The sequence below is a fragment of the Callithrix jacchus genome, chromosome 4 (genome assembly GCF_049354715.1).
Source record: "Callithrix jacchus isolate 240 chromosome 4, calJac240_pri, whole genome shotgun sequence".
NCBI classification, from domain to species: Eukaryota; Metazoa; Chordata; class Mammalia; order Primates; family Cebidae; genus Callithrix; species Callithrix jacchus.
Window position 1 is genome coordinate 95,618,575 of NC_133505.1, and position 20,577 is coordinate 95,639,151.

The window sequence follows — 20,577 nt, forward strand, 5'->3', positions numbered from 1 at the left end:
TATGTGACTCTGGTAGGGGGAGTATCCAAAATCCTGCGTGAGGGACCCATTCTGGAGGCTGCTGGGGGTGCCTTGGCCATCTGTAGTGGAAGGGATGGGGTGACAGTGAGGCACATTCTTAAGTAGCTATAACTGAAAAGCAAAAAATAGAAGGATGTTTCTGCTTGTCCAATGTTCTCTCACCACTGTAGTATTTTTCTATCTTTAACCAAACAAAAAGAAAAATAATTGTGGGCTGTTCTTCCAAAGGACTGGTAATTATCTAAACAAGGCTATCTCAATAGCCTGCAGCTATGGCCTAAGTGTACCTCAGTGTCAGTATCCGGGAGACTGAATTCATTGCATGGGACTGGAGGGTGGGGAGTGGCTATCAATTTACTATGGGCCGGCCGGACCCCTGTATCCATTGCTGAGGAGGCTGCACAGCACTGCTGGTGTGGAGCTTGTGACCTCAACTGATGGGCTGTACTGAGGTTGCAGCAAAGAAACTTCTATCCTCAGGGGCTAAGCCGTGGAGGAGAATGAGTAGAATTGTAGCCATGATAATATTTGTATGAACCGGACTGTTGTACTGTAGACATTCAAATGCCCATTGCAAGAAATGTTCTAGAATGGAAGGGGGCTGTTGGGTCTACTGTCTAGAGATAACAAATGGGTAGATAAGGGGGAGGGTGTGGTTGTGGAGGGAAATCATTTCAGAAGTCATGGCTAATCCTCTGTATTTTCCTGCCATTTGGGCCTGGAGTGATTTTGTAATATTTGGGCAAGCAGAGCAGAAGCTCAGTATAATTGGTTTGAATGTACCACAGGTTACCTAAATGAAAACAGACAGCGCACCTAGGTTTATAAAAACAAACCACTTGCAAATATTGTAACGGTCTGGGAAACACAAAGCCCAGACTGTAGGTGTTCAGGGCAACCATGAGAATTTTCAAAGGCATTTCTAATTCCATTTCTTTCCGTGTTTTGAGTCTCAAATTTATTCCTTTTTTTTTTTTTTTTTGGGCTCATTCTACTTCTGGCATATCCCAGGGTTCTCTGACTGTGACTCATCAAGCGGCTTTAGAGCAGACCCTTTTCCAGATTTGTTGTGCTTCTAATGACCCAGTGAGTAGGAGCAGGATGGGTTTGTGAGGGTTCCTCTCTATTTCCCTGCTATTCTTGCCCTGCATTTTGAGCAACAGATGGAGAACGATGAGAAAGTTTGATAATTCACCAGAGTATGGGGCAAAAATTATCTTTCTGAGGTTATATGATTCACATCTGGCCCACACTTTCACATAATAAAATACCCTCGTTAATACTCACCACAGTCCTGGGAGATAAATGTTATTCTGTTTTACACGTGGGCATTTAACCCCAAGCCTCCCAGAGTGGTTGGCCAAACAACCTGCCTGAATGCCATCGTTAACGAGTTAGAATGGGATATGGTCCAGGGCTTTCCAGCCATATCATGGCCAATTCCTTAATCTTTAGAGACTGAAAGGACATTTGAGTGTGCCTGGGAACAGATAAAAAGGATGGCTGCATCTTCCAGACCTTCAAAATTAGGATGCGTGGTAGGGTTTGGGTTGAAGAGTGGTATCTCTGTTACAGCATTTTCTTTCCATTTGTATATACTAGTATTTTTAATAAGTGTCTTTTAAAATACAAAGAAGCCCTCACTTCCTTGCTGTTCTAGCAGGAATGGATTAGACATTTAAGTATTCCTTCTTCAGCCCAAAGAACCCTTCACCCTTGAAATAATTACCAATGGCTTTGGTTGGGTTTAATGGTGGCCCAGGTATAGTGGGGGGAGTCCCAGTCTTTAAAATTCTATTCATTTTACCATGTGGTAGGAAGAATTCAGTTTACTAGTAGTTACCACCCTCCAGACCACTGCTCTGTGACAGGGCTTTAGTGCTCCATAGGTGGTTTTGGAGGCCATTTCTTTTCCTCCTGTTAGCAAGAAAGCAACATGACCAGCCTCCTACATTGGCAGGGCCACTGTCAGTGTTTAGCATCTGTGTTGTCCCCAAGGTGGATTGTTTCAGCCACTTGGAACCAGAAATCAGTCCGGGCCTGTGCCCAGCTCTCCATCTGTTTCAGAACTGGAGAACTACAGTATTTACAGTGAGAAAAGGATGAAGGGAGAGAACTGCAGTAAATGCTGGGAGAAAACCCCAAAGAGAGAACACACTCAGCAGGGTCTCTGTGGGGTGTGTTCCACAGGCCGCTGACCCACTGGGGAAGCAGTGTGTTAGCCATAGTGGACCCACAAAACCCAGCCAGGGGGCCTGTGGTGATCACATACAGTACAGTTCCCTGCCAAAGGCAGTGTATAAACCAGGTGGTGCTTAGGGGATTATACCAGGCCTCCGCTCCCTGGGAGAAAAACAGAGCAAACCTTGCAGTTCTGGCCGTACTCTTCCGGAGGATGTCCCTAATAGGGGAAGAAGGAAGGGAGGGAGGTTGGCGTATTCTGCTGCCTTCTGGAAGTTCTGTTCAGGGGCTTTGCTATGGAGTGAGCTTCCTGTGTGTCTTGCCTCCCACAGCTCCCCTCCTACAACAAGCAAGCAGCAGAATGCCTTAAAATCAGAAAGAAGAGGTGTGACCTGTCCCTTGTGTGTCAAGTGGCCCTGATGGCAGCTTTGTTTTGTAACCCCTAGGTTCTGAAGATGGCATATTCATAAAGACATCTTCTGATGATTGTGAACATCTTTACCCGTGGGTGCCAGCCCAGGCCAGTGACTTCGTGTTGAGCTGAAGGAACTTGTCTATCGCCTCCCTGAAAACCTTTCTTTCCTAATTCATGAGCCAGCAAGATGCGGTCGCTGCACTTTCAGAACGCCTTCTCATAGCTGCTTACAAAGGCCAAACAGAGAATGTGGTTCAGCTCATCAACAAGGGCGCCAAGGTAGCGGTTACCAAGGTAACAACAGAAAAATACGCTGTAGCCATTCCCTGGGAACTGGCCTACTTCTTAACCATTGTCCGAAAAACTGCTGTGTTTGGTTCGCAGCTTTCAAAGAATTGGTTTTTCTTCCAGTGATGAGGTTTAGGGAGAAGGAGAATTAGTAAGAATGCTTTCATTGCCATCTTTCAAGTGGAGCGACTTGTAATTAGCATTTGACGGTCTTTAAAATCACTGTGGCTTTTCTCACCTATTTCTTTAGCCAAATGGGCAGGAGATCTCTTGGGATAAGTTGGGACACTGGACAGAGTGTGCAATAATCACGTTAGATAGGCCTGGGGAGGTGGACCAGCTTGTGCACAGCCCCTCCACTGTGCAGAGTCTCATTGTCCCCATCTGTATCATGATGGCCTAGACCAGATGACTGCTACAACTTCTGTAGACTTTGATTTCATGTGGGTCAGTGAAGATGTGTGGTAAGCTTTGGAGGGCATTGCTTAAGATGAGAGACCATACTTGCCAAAGGCAGTTTTGTAGCAAAGCCAAGAAAAGGCAAACTCTGTGCAGCTAGATGGAGAGTTTAAATACACTGGCAAAGTAACACTGATAGCAAGCACTTATTGAGCCCTAGTATTGCTGTAAGCACTCTACAGGCTCAATAAGGATTCTCTTCTCGTCTCTGCTTTGGAGATGAGGTCCCTCAGCCACTGAGTGGTGGAAATGCAACTGGTACCCAGAATCTGGCTCCAAAGCCCACCCTCCAGACCTTCCCAGTAAGAGCTGTGGAGAGGGGCAAAGTTTATTTTCAAGTAGGATTATCTGTTAACTTCTGACCTCCTGTGGCATATTGGCCAGCTCTTATTTTCATGGTTACTTACATGCAGTCTTCACATTCCATGCCGGCCTCCAGGGAGGTCTTGAGCTACTTGTAGGTTCCCCATGGAGTTGAACAGCTGTCTGCACATAAATGGTGGTTGGATTGTCTGAACTGAGGGTGAAAGGAGCCTTAACTCAGAACTCTCGTGATCTATCCATAGCACTTTTCAGGGCTTAGGCAATCACAAATGGGAGAAAGTGCGGAACTCTGTAGTTAGGGCACATACTCACAGATTTTAACTCTGCTTTGTTTGCTAGTTGTGCAAGTTGCTCAACTTCTTTCAGCTTCAGTTTCTTATCTGTAAAAGAGAGATAATGTCAGCTTTTCAGGACTGTTGTAATAACAATAACTTATTTAATGGACTTAGTGCATAGTCTGCAAGTTTTCTTCTAGATAGACAACAGCTTTATTAAGGTTTGATTTATGTACATTAAATTCACCTATTTTAATTTTACAATTTAATAATTTCTAGTGTATTTACATCACCACTGCTATGCACTGAATTGTTTCTCCCCCATATTTGTTTGTTTCAACCCTAAGCCCTAGTGGTATTTAGAGATAGGGCCTTTGGGAGGTAATTAAGTTTAAATGGGGTCACGAGAGTGGGACCCTTGTGATGAAATTAGTTTCGGTATAAGAAGAGACACCGGGGTCTGCTCTCCCCCTCCCTACTATGTGAGGACACAGTGAGAAGGTGGTCATCAGCAAGCTAGGAAAAGGGCCCTCTCCAGAACCTGACCATGCGGATACCCTGAACTCACATTTCCCAGCCTCCAGAACTGAGAAATAAATCTCTGTTGTTCTGGCAGCCTAAGCAGATTAACACAAGCAGGTTCAAATATTAGAACATTCCTATCATCACAATAAAAATTTTTTTTCGAGACAGTCTTTCACTCTGCCTGTTGCTCAGGCAGGAATACAGTGGCACAATCTCAGCTCACTGCAACCTCCACCTCCCAGGTTTAAGCGATTCTTGTGCCTCAGCCTCCCCTGTAGCTGGGACTACAGGCACATAACACCACACCTGCCTAATTTTTGTATTTTGAGTAGAAATAGGGTTTCACCATGTTGGCCAGACTGGTCTTGAACTCCTGACCTCAGGTGATCCACTTGCCTCGGCCTCCCAAAGTGCTGGGGTTACAGGTGTGAGCCACTGTGCCCAGCTCCCAATAAAAATCATCATACCCATTAGCTGTCACTCCCTATTCCCACCAGCTCCTGGCAACCATGAATCTACTTTTTATCTCTATAAACTTACCTTTTCTAGGCATTTTATATAAATAGAATCATGTGGTATACAGTTTTTTGTGTCTGACTTCTCTCAGTTAGCATAAAGTTTTCAAGGTTCATCTCTGTTGTAGCAAATATTAATACTTCATTCCTTTTCATGGCTGATTAATAATCCATTGTATATATATATATACCGTATTCTGTTTATTTCTTTATTAGCTGATGGACATTTGGGGTTGATTCCAGTTTGGGACCATTATTAATAATGCTTTTGTGAAAATTGATACACAAGTTTTTATGTCAGAAATATGTTTTCAGTTCTCTAGAGCATATTCCTAGGAGTGGAATTGCAGTATATTCCTAGGAGTGGAATTGTCATATGGCAAATCTGTTTAACACATTAAGAAACTGCCAAGCTATTTTCCAGAATACCTGTACCATTTTACATTCCACGAGCAATGTATGAAGATTTCAGTTTCTCTACATTCTCACCAGTGCTTGTCTGTCTTTTCTCCATTATTTGCCTTTTTATAGTTATCATTATTAAAGTTTCACATGCCCAACATTTTAAAACTATTAGTTCAAATACTGCTAAAGGTTTTTAATAAATACAGTGATCCCTTAGCCGATTCACATTTACACTCCGAAGAAACAACTTTCAACCTTCTAGATGTTTTTTTTTCTGGTATTTCTCTCCATATTTCCAATGAGTATGTATGTTCTACCACCTGATTCATCAGTTTAATTTTTGTAATGAAGTCACATTTAATATATTATATATGTTATACTCATATGTGTGTGTGTGTCTCTCTCTCTATATATATGTGTGTGTATATAGTTTTTTAATTAATTTATTTATTTTTAAGATATGCTCCCCTCTGTCACCCAGGCTGGAATGCAGTTGCATGAACTTGGCTCACTGTAGCCTCCACCTCTTAGGCTCAAGCAGTCTTCCCGTCTCAGCTCCCTGTAAGCAGGGACTACAGACATGCAAATTGTTAATACAGGGTCTCCCTATGTTGCCCAGGCTGTTCTCAAACTCCTGGGCTCAAGTGATCCTCCCTCCTCAGCCTCCCAAAGTGTTGGATTTACAGCCATAAGCCACCATGCCCAGCCTCTCTTTTATGTTTTTAAAATTTATTTATTGTGGTAAAAATATATATATTAAATTTACAACTTCAACCACTTTTAAATGTATAGTTCAGTGGTATTAAGTACATTCACATCGTTGGGCAACCATCACCACCATCCATCTTCAGGAATTTTTCATCTTCCCCAACTGAAACTGTATACCCATTAAACACTAACTTCTAATTTCTTTCTCCCAGACCCTGGTACCCACCATTCTACTTCCTGTCTCTGAATCTGACTGTTAGTCGTACCTCAAATAAGTGGAATCATACCATAGTGCCCTTTTGCGATTAGCTTGTTTCACTTAGCATGTTTTCAAGGTTCACTCATGTTGTAGCATGTACCAGAATTTCACTCTTTGTTAAGGCTGAATAATAATTCATTTTATGTGTATACCACATCTGGTTTATCCCTTCTTCCACTGATGAACACTTGGGTTGCTACCACCTTTTGGCTATTGTGAATAATGCTGTATGAACGTAGGTGTACATGGGGGTTTGAGTCCTTGCTTTCATATATTTTGATTATATACTTAGAAGTGAAATATGGTAGTCTGTTTTTAAAGTTTTGGGTAACTTTGCATTCCATGGCTGTTGCACCATTTTACAATGCTACCAACAGTGCACAAGGGTTCCCATTTTTTTCACATCCTTGCCAATACTTATCTTGTGTTTTTACCGACCTCCCTAATGCGTGTGAGGTGGTATCTCACTGTGGTTTTGATTTGCATGTCTCTGATCATTAGTGATGTTAAACGTCTTTTTATATGCTTGTCTGCCATTTGTATATCATCTTTGGAGGAATGTCTATTCAAGTTCTTTGCCAATTTTTAAATCTGATTATTTGATATTTTTTGGTGTTGAGTTGTAAGTTCTTTGTATATTATAGATATTAATCCTTTATCATATATTTGATTTGTAACATTTTTTTCTCATTCTATGGTTGCCTTTAAGAATACTTTTTGAGAGCAGTTTTAGATTCACAGCAAAATTGAGAGAAAGGCACAGAGATTTTCCATGTATCTCCTACCCCTAAACATGTATAACCTACCCCATTATCAACATCCCCCACCAGAGTGATACATTTGTTACAACCGATGGGCTTATGCTAATGCATTATTAATACCCAAAGTCCATAATTTATATTACTGCTCATTCTTGTACACTCTGTGGATTTGGAAGAATGTATAATAACATACATCCACCAATATGGTGTCATTTAGATTATTTTTACTGCCCTAAAGTTCCTCTGTGCTTCACCTATTTATCCCCTTCCCTCCTCCCACCCCAATCCCTGACAACCACTGGATCTTCTTGTCTCTGTAATTTTGCCTTTTTCAGAATGTCATATTGTTGGAATCATACAATATGTAGCCTTTTTATATTGGCTTCTTTCACTTAGTAATATGTGTTTAAGTTTCTTCCATGTGTTTTCATGGCTTGATAGTTGATTTCCTTTTAGGACTGAAAAATCTTCCATTGCTTGGATATACTACAGTTTTGGAAGCATTCACCTACTGAAGGACAGCTTGGTTGCTTCCAAGTTTTGGTAATTATGAGTAAAGCTGCTATAAACATTGATGTGCAGTTTTTTGTGTGGACATACATTTTCAACTTTTTTCATTAGATACCAAGGAGTGCAACTGCTGGATCGTGTGGCAAGAGTATGTTTTGTTTTGCAAGAAACTGCTGCATCCCTTCAGCAATGAATGAGACTTCCTATTGCTCCACATTGTCACCAGCATTTTGTGTTTCAGTGTTCTGGATTTTGACCATTCTAATAGCTGTACAGTGGTATCTCATTGTTTGTAGCTTGTCTCTTTACTCTGCTAATTGTGTTCTTTGATGCACACGTTTTCAAGCTTGATGGCCATTTGTCTATTTTTACTTTTATTACCTGTGCTTTTATTGTCATAGCCAAGAAATCATTGCCAGATCCAAAGTCATGAAGATTTTCCCCTTTCTTCTAGAAGCTTTATAGCTTTAGATCTTATGTTTAGGTTTTTATTCCATTTTGAGTTAATTTTGTTATATAGTGTAAGGTAAGGGTCCATCTTTATTTTTTTGCATGTGGATATCGGGCTTTCCCAACACCATTTGTTGAGGAGGCTATCCTTTTCTTATTGAGTGGTCTTGGCATCTTTGCTGAAGATCATTTGACCATATACATGAAGGTTTATTTCTAGCTTTCTATTCTGTTTCACAGGTTTATATGTCTTTATTCTAATACCACACTGTTTTGATTACTGTAGCTTTTAATGTGTTTTGAAATCAGAATGTGTGAGCCCTTCAGCTTTGTTCTTTTCAAAATTGTTGTGACTATATATCGTAATTTTTTTTTTTTTTTGAGACAGGGTCTTGCTTCGTTGCCCAGGCTGGAGTACAGTGGCACGACCATGACTCACTACAGCCTTAACCTCCTGGCTCAAGCAGTCCTCCTGTCTCAGCCTTCCAAGTAGCTGGGACTACAGGCATGTGCCACCGTGCCTAGCTGATAATAATGAGCAACCTCCTGGACTTCAAGCAATCCTACTGCCTCAGCCTCCCAAAATATTACAATTTTAAAATCAGGCCTATAGCTATTGTGACTATGTAAATGCTGCTCACTGGTTAGCCAAGAATGATTACATTAAAAATATATATATATAGCTTATTATTTTTCCTGGAGTTCATAGTTACCCTAATTTTTTCACTTGTTTAATTTGATTTAAACTTATTGGTAAATGTTTCCTCTAGTATCCAATAACTCTGTAAAACAGTTCTTAATGCAGTTTTCCATGAGTAAGCTTATTACATATTCATCAGCCCAAGTCTTTTCCTGGGGATATCCCCTCTGGAGTCATTTATCCTTCCTTCTGATTGATCTGGGTTGCTCTAGTTCTGAACAGTCATCCTGAGATGTCCTTTCACCTCTCCCCTGTATTAGATCCTCTGTTTGCTGGAACCCATGTCACTTTGACTTTGATAGTGCACATTTTTTGATATCTTCCTAAGAAAGGGAATATGGACATGAACCTTTTGAGAGTCTGTGTGTCTGAAAAATCTTATTCTACCCTCTTGCTTAAGTGACAATTTGGTATAGAGAATTATTTTTCCTAAGAACTTCACAGGCAGGGCCTCATCTTTGAGCTTATACTGTTGCTGTTGGGAAACTCAGCTTATAGTGTTTCTTACAACTGCCTTCTGAAAGGTCTTTTGCATCCACTCTGCCCCTTGAAGACCTGGACATTCAGGGCTTAGCTCAGGAGCCACCACCAAGATGAAGTCCACCCAGTGAATGGTACCCTGCGTGGAACTTGCTCTCCTCCCAATTGATAGAACCTTGTTCTCCATGCACTCTGTGTCCTTCATAATTGCATACTGCTCTGTGGGTGCTCAGAACTCCCACCGCATCATCACTGTGACCTGTGTCATAGTGTCTCTCTTACACTGATTTGTGTTTGGTTTGACAGAGGAGAAAAGCACTGAATTTGGAATCCAAAGACCTTGATATAGGTGCTTGTTCTGCTGCTTATTAATGACTTATTAATGTAGGCCAGGGTTGCTCAACCTCAGCAACATTTGGGGCCAGATCATTCTGTGCTGTGGGGGCTGTCCTGTGCATTATAGGGTATTTAGCAGCATCCCTGGCTTCTTGCCATAGGTGCCAGTAGTACTTCCTTCCCTTGGGTTTTGACAACCAAAAATGTCTCTGGACATCAACAGACATCCCCTGAGGAGCAAAATCATCCCCACCTCAGAACCACAGATTATGCCAATCATGTCAGGAGTCTCAGTTTCCTCACAAACCTTGCAGAGTTTCCATAAGGACTACGTGTGATAGCATATGTTGCCATAGTTATAAAATCTAAGTGGACATAAAATATTGGTTATTTTTAACTCTTCCAGTGCCTTGCACAGTACTCACGTAGTAGGCCCCATCTATGCTGAATGAGGGGAGTAATGTTATTGATTGTAAATTTCTTACACTTTGATAGCAATTGCAAGGTATTTGGCACTCTTGTAAGAGCTCTACAGCAATTAAATATTTCAAACCTCACCATGACTCTATTATCCTCATTTTATAGACGAGGAAACTGAGGTAAGGAATGATCAGGTAACCTGCCCTAAGTTTCCCTTAGAAAGTGTCAGAACTGGAATTCGAAACCTGGCCATCTGTTTCAAGAGTCCTTGCTCCCACAGGGGCCAAGGAGGAAAGTTATCCTTGGCCCTTGAAGTTTCACTGAAAAACCAACTCACAAATGGCAGATAAATTGTAGAAGACGCATGCCAATTTATTTAACATGTACACACAGGGGCCTTCGGAATGAGGACCCAAATATACAGGGGAAATTGTCCATTTTTATGCTTAGGTTCAAAACATTGTGGACAGCCATGCAGAAATATGACTGGACAAAAAGGGTACGATCTAACCCAGCAAAGCCAGTCTGTCTACATTCTTCCTGGCCCTTCTGAGCAGCATTCCTGCCTTCTGGGTATGGGGCAGGACCCTCTCTGGAATGGAATCTTAAAACCTACAGTCAGCTAGGTCAGATAATTTCTTTATGACCTGCTTTTACACGGAAAGGGGAGGCGAGGGAAGGTCAGAGTAATATTTTTAAGTTTTATGGCTGGCTTTGGGGAAAGGGGTTCTGGTTTCTATGACTTGCCTTGGGGCAAGAGGGATTCAAGTTTCTGTGGTTAGGCTCTGGGAAGGAATTGAGGGTCCAGAGACAGGAGGGCAGGAAAAGGTCAGAGAAAAACTTTTGCTCCTGAGGTCTTCCAAAATTTTAGGGTATTTTTTGAGCCTAACACTAGTAACCATTATGTTTCAACTATGTGCCTTGTAAGTTTGGATTGTCAACTTCCTGTGGGCTGCTTCTTACTAGAGCATATTCCTTGGCACTTGACACATTGTGGATATAATCTGTAAATATTTTATGGACTGCAAGCTCAGTATGCCCAGGTACTTAAAGAGAAAAAGCAATATCCCAATAATGGGATTGTACTTGTATAAAACATTTCCATATCATTTTCATATATATGTTGTTTGTGCAGAACTGGAATTCTCTGGCTGCCATGCACATTTTCTCTGCTACAGATAAGGGCATCTCTTCCATCCTGGGGATTTCACTTCAGCTCATAGTGGGTGGTTCCAGTATGTTGTCCACTCAGTAAGGGTGGGGTTGTCATACACAGGACATGTCATCAGAGCAAGTGGGATTAGGAGCTGGGAATTGATGTGGGAACTAAATGTAAGAATTTAAAACTCATAAGAGAAAGGCTCACTGAGCACTATGATTTTCTGTTTGCACAACTTTCATATTTAGACCAGTTGTACTTCATTGTATTGACAAAGACGTTTTCAGCTGGAACAGGTAATCTGACAAAAACACTGGGTATGCTGAGAAGTCTGACGTATCCCTGAAGCAAATTCTTGGAGGCAATAACTCAGACTCGTGACCCTTCATTTTCCTGCTACTCCTTTCACCAAAGTCTCCAGACAATTTATTTTGAGCATCAGCTGTGTGCCAGTGAACAAGACAGAAAATAAAAGCCCTCTTGGCCCTTACTGGAGCTTGAGTTCTTGGTGAGACAGGCTAAAATTTGACACTATTGCCCGCACTTCTGTCCCTGATGCTCCCCTTCAGTCTGTCAGCTCTGCCTTCTGGTTTTCCTCCCCAAGGTGCCTTCTCCATCTCCTTTTGCTCTTTCTGCCTCTAAAGTTCGCTTTCCTCAGGCCCTTTGTGCTCATCTGCTCTCCCCCTGGACACCCACTTGGCTTTTCTAGCTCAAGGCTGGTCACCATGTCTCCATCTCCAGCTTTGCCCTGTCTCCTAACCCCCATGGCTGGTCCTAAACTTCTGGACTCAAGTGATTCTCTTCCCAAGTAGCAGGGACTACAGTCATGAGCCACCATGCCCAGACTTCCTGGGCATCTTTATGTGCAGAATCCACAGGCACTTCAAATCTAAGTGCCCACACTGAAAGCTGAAGCCTCTCCTGAGGCCTGATCCTCTTTCCAAGGTCACTTTATCAATGAGAGGGAGCCCCAGTTGCACAGCGCCCAAAGCCATACTTTATTGTCTTGGGTCTTTAACATCCCTCCGCTTATGCTTCCTATCCATGACCAGGTGTGACTCATTATGCCTCCTAACTTCTCTCAACTGCTTGAGATAGTTGATATTAAAACAAAAAAAAAGGGGGATGTTTTTTCTTTGCAAGCAAAGCTCTGGTTTTATAAATGAAAATACTCTTCTTAGTTCCCTTGTGCTTTAGTCAAATACCTTCTCATACAGCTTAATTTTGTTCTCTCAATACCAGCAGATGTTTTGTCATCTGGATAAACCCTCTGCATTGCTCCTTAGTGCCAAGAATTGGCCATAGCATTAGAGTTGAGAGCCTCTAGGAGTCCCCAGGCAGAGTAATTTTTTCTAGAATCGTTAAGAAGCATGTTACCCTGGGCAACATAGTGAGACCCCATCTCTACAGAAAGTACAAAATTAGCTGGTTATTGTGATGCACACCTGTAGTCCCAGTTACTTAGGAGGCCAAGGTGGGAGGATTGCTTGAATCAGGAGGTCAAGGCTTCAGTAAGCTATGATTGTGCCAGTGCACTCCAGCCTGGGCATCAGAGACCCTGTCTCAGAAAACAAAAAACAAAACAACAAAAAAGCTGGTCCTTGGAATGTTTTACTGAAGTTTGTGTCTTCTCCAAAAGGAACTAGACAAAGGTGGTTTGATACAAGTTTGGTTAAGAAGAAAATTCAGTTTCATTCATAAAATTAATGTTTGATAACTGCCACTCCCTACAAGTAATGAAATCGGAGTTTAGATAATTAAGCACAAACCCCAGGGCCTCAAAGAGCTAGTTCATAAAGGGTGAGCCCCCCAGAGTTCTCTGCAGAGTGGGCAGAGTGCAATAGGAGAGGCAGTTAGCATGGAGACCATACAATATGATCTACTTCAGTTTAAAGAGGCAAATCTATTCCTTTCCACAAATGTATGCTTGTATTTGTGTGAGCCAAGAGAACCACATGGGACACATGAGACTGTTAACACTGGCTACCTAGCAGGGAAGATGATTAGTGCTTTTGTTTTTTGTTTTTTGTTTTGAGACAGAGTCTTGATCTCTTGCCCAGGCTGGAATACAGTGGCACAATCTTGGCTCACTGCAACTTCTACCCAGGTTCAAACAATTCTCCTGCCTCAGCCTCCTGAGTAGCTGGGGTTACAGGCATGTGCCACCACACCTGGCTAACTTTTGTATTTTTGGTAGAGATGGGGTTTTGTCGTGTTACCCAGGCCTCAAGCGATCTGCCCGCCTCAGCCTCCCAAAGTGCTGGGATCACAAGCATGAGACACTGCATCAAGCCTGATATTTTTTCATTGTATTATTTCACTTACTAAAATAAGCATATATTAATTTTGTATTTTGCCAAAGATAAAGTCAAGTTTTAAAATATGTGTTGAGTGCCTCTACCAGCAGTGGCCCAGGTGCTTGCCATATACTATCTGGTTGAAATCCTCACCACAGCTCTGCCAAGCTGGTGCTTTTATCTCTGAGATACCAATAAGGAAAGGGAGATGCCAGGCAGAAAGTAACTTGCCCATGATCAAATAAGTAGTAAGCACTAGTCCTGGGAAGGAGCCAGCTTTGTGTGACTCTGAGGCCCACATAGAGGACACTCCTGACCCTGTTTCCAGCATCACCATAGTTCCTGCCCTTCCAGCACTATGCTGGCCACCCTTCAGTGCAGACAGAGAAAGAGGCTGTCTGTGGAGTGGGCCAAAGGGACTTTTCTCCTCCCCTGTCCTTGTCTCAGGCACACCATTCTCATAGTTTTATAGCAAATTTAGAAATTCCTGATGAAGGCAGTGTAGTGTAGAAGGTACACGCCTGGACGCAGGAGCCAAGATATTTTTGGTTCAAATGCCAAGATATTTTTACTAGCTTTGTGGTCTTGAGGAAATTACTTTATCTCTGTGCATTATATCATCACCTCTAAAATGAGGAGTAAGTAATAGCAGCTACTCATTAGGTTATATAAGCACTAACTAGATCAATATATGCAAAATACTTAGAACAGTGCTTAGTACATAGTCAGTGTCAAATGTAGTAGGCACTGAGGGGATTCTGCAAGTGCAACAATGCTAAGAGCTATGGTCCAAGCATCTGGCAGGGAGTCCTGAGTAGAGGACTCAGGGCCATTCAGTGTTTTCATCTGAAAAATGAGGATAATCTCAACCTTGTCAGACTGCCATCAAGACTAAATAAAGGCTGGTCATGGAGTTTCACACCAGGGCCATTCAGTATTTTCATCTGAAAAATGAGGATAATCTCAACCTCATCAGACTGCCATCAAGACTAAATAAAGGCTGGTCATGGAGTTTCACACCTGTAATCTCAGCACTTTGGGAGGCTGAGGCTGGTGGATCTCTTGAGGCCAGGAATTCAAGACCAGTCTGACCAATACAGCAAAACCCCATCTCTACTGAAAATACAAAAATTAGCTGGGCGTGGTGGTACATGCCTGTAATCCAGCTACTTGGGAGCCTGAGACAGGAGAATTGAACCCAGGAGGCAGAAGCTGCAGTGGTTCTACCACAGAAGGCACAAAGTTTGCCTAGTCCTTCTTCCATGCTGCCCCCACCACTCAGTGTTTCCCCTCCTGAAAGCACCTGTCTTACCTGTTTCTTACATTGTTCCTGAGATATTTACAGACATACACACAAGTAGATGTATCTCTGTGTGTTTGCCCTTTTTATACAAATTGTGGGGTACGATACTCCCCTTCTTAATTTTAATTGGCTTAACCAATCCCCTATTGATGGACATTTAGATTATGTTAATCTTCTGCCCTTACAAAGCATGCTGCAGTGACTCTGTTCAGAGGTCTTATTGTCCAGTATGATTATTTTGGGTGCCATGATTCAAACTAGAAACAAGTTTACTAGCAGGAAATAAATGTCTCAAATATGGGAACACAAATGTATGCTGTGAATTGTTGTGTGGCTTGTCTATGAGACAACCCATGAAAAATTATTGGGTCAGTAATATGAAAGTCTTAAGTGTTAACTTACTATGATAAGGATGCTAATTAGGCATGCACCACAGTGACTCATGTTTCTAGCAAAAGTAGGTAGGTGTCCCCAGGAGATGCTCTTTGGAGGAAAGAGAGATGTGGCCCCTCAGATTGAGAGGGACAATGGAAGAATTGGTGTGGCAGGTCAGACATGCAATAACTGAGGAGAACAAGCCCCAGAACTTTGGAGGTGGACACCCAGAGCTAACTCAAGCACCTTAGGAGAGGCTATTAGGCTGCTGTTATAGAGTCTAGGTAGGAGTTCGTCCTGAATCTCTTGGCTGCTCTCTCCTGCCCCCTTACTACCTATGCAGAATTGCAAGGACTTTTCTCCTACCCTCTGTAAAGGCCTACCTTTTTTACAGTGGTTCTCAGTGGCAGGGAAGGCAGGCCCTGTTTGCCCCCTGCTTCTCTCCTCAGCTCTGGGTAGGCTGGGTGGAAGTTTGGGACCAGAGGCCCCGCCAGCCCCTGAGTGTTCAATCAGCAAGCCATTCACCATCTGCCACCATTGTGATTTGTCCATGTTATATCCTGTTGCCTTAGCACTCTGCACTTAAAAGTAAGTCTAACTACACAGCTGAGTGCTTTATAACCCAGATTATGTGCTAGTAAAACTCCCTGAAAACATATATTTAGTAGGTCCTAAGCACTCTAGATGAGACATTATACCGTGGCACAGCTGGCTGTCAGCATTTAAAAATCCTCCCTAAATACCTGTATCTTTCCTGAACAAAATGCATTGGAGGATTACTGGTTTCCAGGCCAGTAATCAGCATGTTGTGAGGCTTGCATGGGCGATTCTCCACGTCCACACCCTGTAGAATGAAGAAGCCAAAGAGGAAAGGAACTCTCGAAGCCCCTGAGCTGCCCACTTGGTCCTCTGCTCAGACGCCAGTGCAGGTGGTTTGTTGGTGAATCCCCTGAGGCCCTCTTAGTAATTTCCTTCTTTTTCTTTTCTTTCTTTTAAGTTATGATGATTTAGGTTTCAGAAAATAAATTGAGCCAGGAACTTGTTGGGACACTGAAAATTCTTTCTCAGCAGTCCTGTCAGTGTGTTTCTAGTGAGAGTGGACTGTTATGTGTTTCATTGTTCTAAGCCAATAATTGAGGGTAATTGGGTGAATAGGTAGTAGCTCTGCCTAGTCTGCTTTTAGCCCATGTTTTCGGTAAATTTATCGAGCAATGTATAAGAATTATAAACCGTGATCAAGTGAAATTTATTCCAAGTATGCAAGGCTGGGTCAACATCAGTGTTCTCTACCATATCAACAAATGCCTTAGCTCAGGCTGCTATAACAAACTATCACGTTATTAGGTGGCTTAAACAACAGACATTTATTTTTCAGTTTTCTAGGATGGGAAGTCTGTCTAAGATTAAGGTGCCTGCAGATTCAGTTCCTGGTGAGTGCTGTCTTCCTGGTTTGTAGATGACTGGCTTCTCTCTGTGTGGCAGAGAGAGGGGGCTCTAGTCTCTCTTTCTCTTATAGGGACACTAATCTTATTGGGGCCCTACCCTCATTTCCTCATCCAAACCTAATTACCTTCCAAAGGGGCCATCTCCAAATACCATCATGTTGAAAGTTAGTATTTCAACATACCAATTTTAGGGAGACACTAATGTTTAGTCCATAACAACAAGCTAAACAAGAAAAATCATCTGATGATATTAACAGGTACAGAAAAAGAACTTGATAAAACCCAACATCCATTTGGGAGTAGAACTCTCAGCAAACCAGAAATTGAGGAAAACTTTCTCAACATGATAAAGAGCATCTTAAAAATCCTACAGCTAACATCATATTTACTGGTAAGAGACTGAATGTGTTCCTGCTGAGTGAGATAAGGAATAAGGCAGGGACATCTGCTCTGACCACTCTCATTCACTGTAGTGCTGGAAGTTCTAGCCACTGCGATAAGGCAAGAAGAACGTAAGGAATTCAATAAGAAAAAAGTCCTAGACATGGGTGGTAGTGATGGTTGCACAACATTATAAATATACTTAATGACACTGAATTATACACTTAAAAATGGTTAAAATGGTATATTTTATATATATGCATATTTGACTACGAATTTGTAAATCACAAATTGACCTAGGAAGAAGCAGCAAACTTAGTCTAATTAGCATAGGAAATATTGGAAACATGATTAGAGATGCAATATTTAGAAAGCACTAGGGCCAGCCAGGCACAGTGGCTCATGCCTGCAATCTCAGCATGATTGGAGGCTGAATCGGGTGGATCACTTGAGGCCAGGAGTTTGAGACCAGCCTGGCCAACATGGTGAAACCCCTTCTCTACTAAAAATACCAAAAATTAGCTCGACATGGTGGCAGGCGCCTGTAATCCCAGCTACTCAGGAGGTGGAGGTTGCAGTGAGCTGAGATCACGCCATTGCACTCCAGCCTGGGCAATAAGAGTAAAACTCCTGTCTCAAAAAAAAAAAAAAAAAAAATTCAAAGATTAGCCAGGAATGGTGGCATGCGCCTGTAGTCCCAGCTACTCGGGAGGCTGAGGCAGGAGAATTGCTTGAAGCCATGAGGCAGAGGTTGCAGTGCACCAAAGATTGTGCCGTTGCCTTCCAGCCTTGGCAACAAAGTGAGACTCCATCTCAAAAAAATAATAAAGGAATTATCAGTTAAACCCAATTGTTATGAAAAACTGATTCCTAACAATATACATTTCAAATTACCTCTCCATATCATTTATGATTATTATTATTTTACAGGATCATCCTAATACTGCCATCCTTGTGTGATGGGACTATTGGATCCTGATTTGTGCTAGCCAAGGAATTTATTCCCTTGCTGCTTCTTGTCACCTATTGTCTGATTAAGATATGATGTGTCACTCATGTAAGTAGACTAGTAGATAAAATACATTTGCAACAAGGAAAGAAAACTCTGAAAGCTTCTTAAACTGTAAATTATTTTTAAATGCAAAGCTTTGGTTGGGCACAGTGGCTCAAGCCTCTAATCCCAGAACTTTGGGAGGCAAAAGCAGGCGGATCATGAGGTCAGGAGTTCGAAACCAGCCTGACCAACATGGTGAAACCCTGTCTCTGCTAAAAAAAACAAAAATTAGCTGGGTGTAGTGCCACACACCTGTAATCCCAGCTACTAGGGAGACTGAGGCAGGAGAGTCACTTGAACCCGGGAGGCAGAGGTTGCAGTGAGCCGAGAGTGTGCCATTGTACTCCAGCCGGGGCAACAGAGCAAGACTGTTTCAAAAAAAAAAAAAAAAAAAAGTAAAGTTTTATTTTCTTCCTTTGATTGATGGCACCTTTTTTTGATTTTTTTCTCGAATGTCCTCCATTTTTTCCTGAATGTCTTCATAACTTTGTCTGCATTGACCATAAGCCTGAGAAGGACTTTGAACTTTTCTGACCCAAATTTACACCATTCCAGGCTGTTGAAGCTCTTAGGGAACATCATCTATGATAAGAGGACCCTTGGGGCTCTTAGGAAAGTTGATGGGATCTTCTACTATTTAAAATGGAAATGGAGAACCAAGTGGCCAGAATTCCAGCTATTGCAGTTCTGCCAAAAACAAGATTGGAGATACTGAGAATTTATTTCACCTCTTCAGCCAAATAAAACTCTCAAATACTCTTCTCATTCTGAACATTATGTTTATAAAATATGTGCCACTCTTATTTTAGTAGTGTTACAATTTTGTTGCCTCCTACTACCTCTCTCTCATTCTCTCTCTTTTTTTTTTTTTTTGGAGGAGAAATTTTACTCTTGTTGCCCAGGCTGGAGTGCAATGGTGTGATCTCAGCTCACTGCAACCTCCACCTCCTGGGTTCAAGCGATTCTGCTGCCTCAGCCTCCTGAGTAGCTGAGATTACAGGTGCCTGTATCTCAGCTAAATAAATAAATATATATTTATTTATTTATTTTAGTAGAGACAGGGTTTCACCATGTTGGCCAGGCTGGTCTCAAACTCCTGACCTTCAGGTGATCCACCTACCTCAGCCTCCCAAGTGCTGAGGTTACAGGCTTGAGCCACTACGCCCAGCCTACCTCTTTCTTAATGCGACAGATAATATAGGCAGGCATTACTTGCCTCAAAAAAGACTGCATGACCCTTATCCAGTGTATTTCTCATGGTCTTCTGAAGAAAAGAAGCTTATCATTATGAAATGCTTACACTAATTTAACCTAAATTCTTCCCATTACACCATTTCTCCTTGTGTAGGTCACATCATGCAACTGCCCTCCTTGTTACAGTCCCTAGTTAAGACGGTTAAATTGTTTTACTTCTTTGAGCCAATGAGTCTTAATTCCTTTATACAAGCTTTCCCCAGCCCCTTCCTTCAGTTTCTGTCCTTTTATTCCTTTGGCTTCTGCCCCAGGTTTCCTTGTGACTCTGGTCATAAGAGTATCATTGAGACCATGTGTGGTGGCTCATGTCTGTAATTCCAGCACTTTGGGAGGCCAAGGCAGGTGGATCACCTGAAGTCAGGAGTCCAAGACCAGACTGGCCAACATGGTGAAACTCTCTCTCTACTAAAAATGCAAAATTAGCCAGGTGTGGTGGCACATGCCTGTAGTCACAGCTGCCTCCCAGCTGAAGCAGGAGAATCGCTTGAACCCAGGAGGCAGCGCCTACAATGAGCTGAGATTGCACCTCTGCACTCCAGCCTGGGTGAGACAGAGTGAGACTTCATCTTAAAAAAAATAAATAAAGGTGTTTCAGGAATGGCTAAGCACCATACCCTTCCTTCTCCCTTTTCAGGTGTACTCTGTTGGTCCAGGCCTTGTCCAGGTCTACTCTGTTAGACTTGTCATTCCTGGCACAGGGACTGTTGGTCTGAAAGGTCTACCCTTTAATAAGTAGGGTCCAAGATACTGAAGCAGGAGCAAGAAGCTGGGACCCACTCTGCGTGCTGGCTGGAGTGATGAGGGACCAGGGTCATGGCCCTGGGCTCCCAGGCCCCATGCAGTCAATGGCAGGGGCAGTTGACTGGCTTGTTTCTGTAGGTTGTTTCTCAAATGGCCACTGTTCCCCTTCATAGGTCCCGGCCCCTCCTACGGAGGTATTTCTAGCATAACACCTTGGTCTGCTTGGAGAGTCCAGGAGGGAGACTGAACACCAATCTGACACCTGTTGGGAACAGAAACACCTCCACTTCCTTTCAAGGTTTCTTTTAAGCCGATTACCTTTGACTGGGCTCCCTTGTCATCCTCACTGGTGGGAGATCATTGTCTTAACAGGAATCATCCTCCTGGAAGGGTTCCACTCCCAGCTGGGAGTTGGCCTCCTCAGAGTGAATAGCAGGGACCGTTTCGTTTTGTGCACGATTGTGATAACCTGTTCATGTAATTTATGGCTTGCCTGCTGGAATGGGAGTCGCTCTGATGTTCCCATGCAGCAGTTA

General features: G+C 42.5%; 1 protein-coding gene across 28 annotated transcripts in view; it reads left to right on the top strand.

The window, feature by feature from the left end:
* The window catches only part of ANKRD6 (ankyrin repeat domain 6), a 199,159-nt gene that overhangs the window by 133,850 nt on the left and 44,732 nt on the right, over positions 1 to 20,577 (top strand). For 27 of the 28 annotated variants that reach the window (XM_078369787.1, XM_078369785.1, XM_078369811.1 and 24 more), the window contains one exon: positions 2,649 to 2,911. The exons of the other annotated variant lie outside the window; for it this stretch is intronic. In XM_078369787.1, coding sequence (XP_078225913.1) covers positions 2,792 to 2,911 — 120 coding nt within the window. In that variant the 5' untranslated portion in view covers positions 2,649 to 2,791. The remainder of the gene's footprint in view (positions 1 to 2,648; positions 2,912 to 20,577) is intronic. 28 annotated transcript variants of the gene reach the window in all.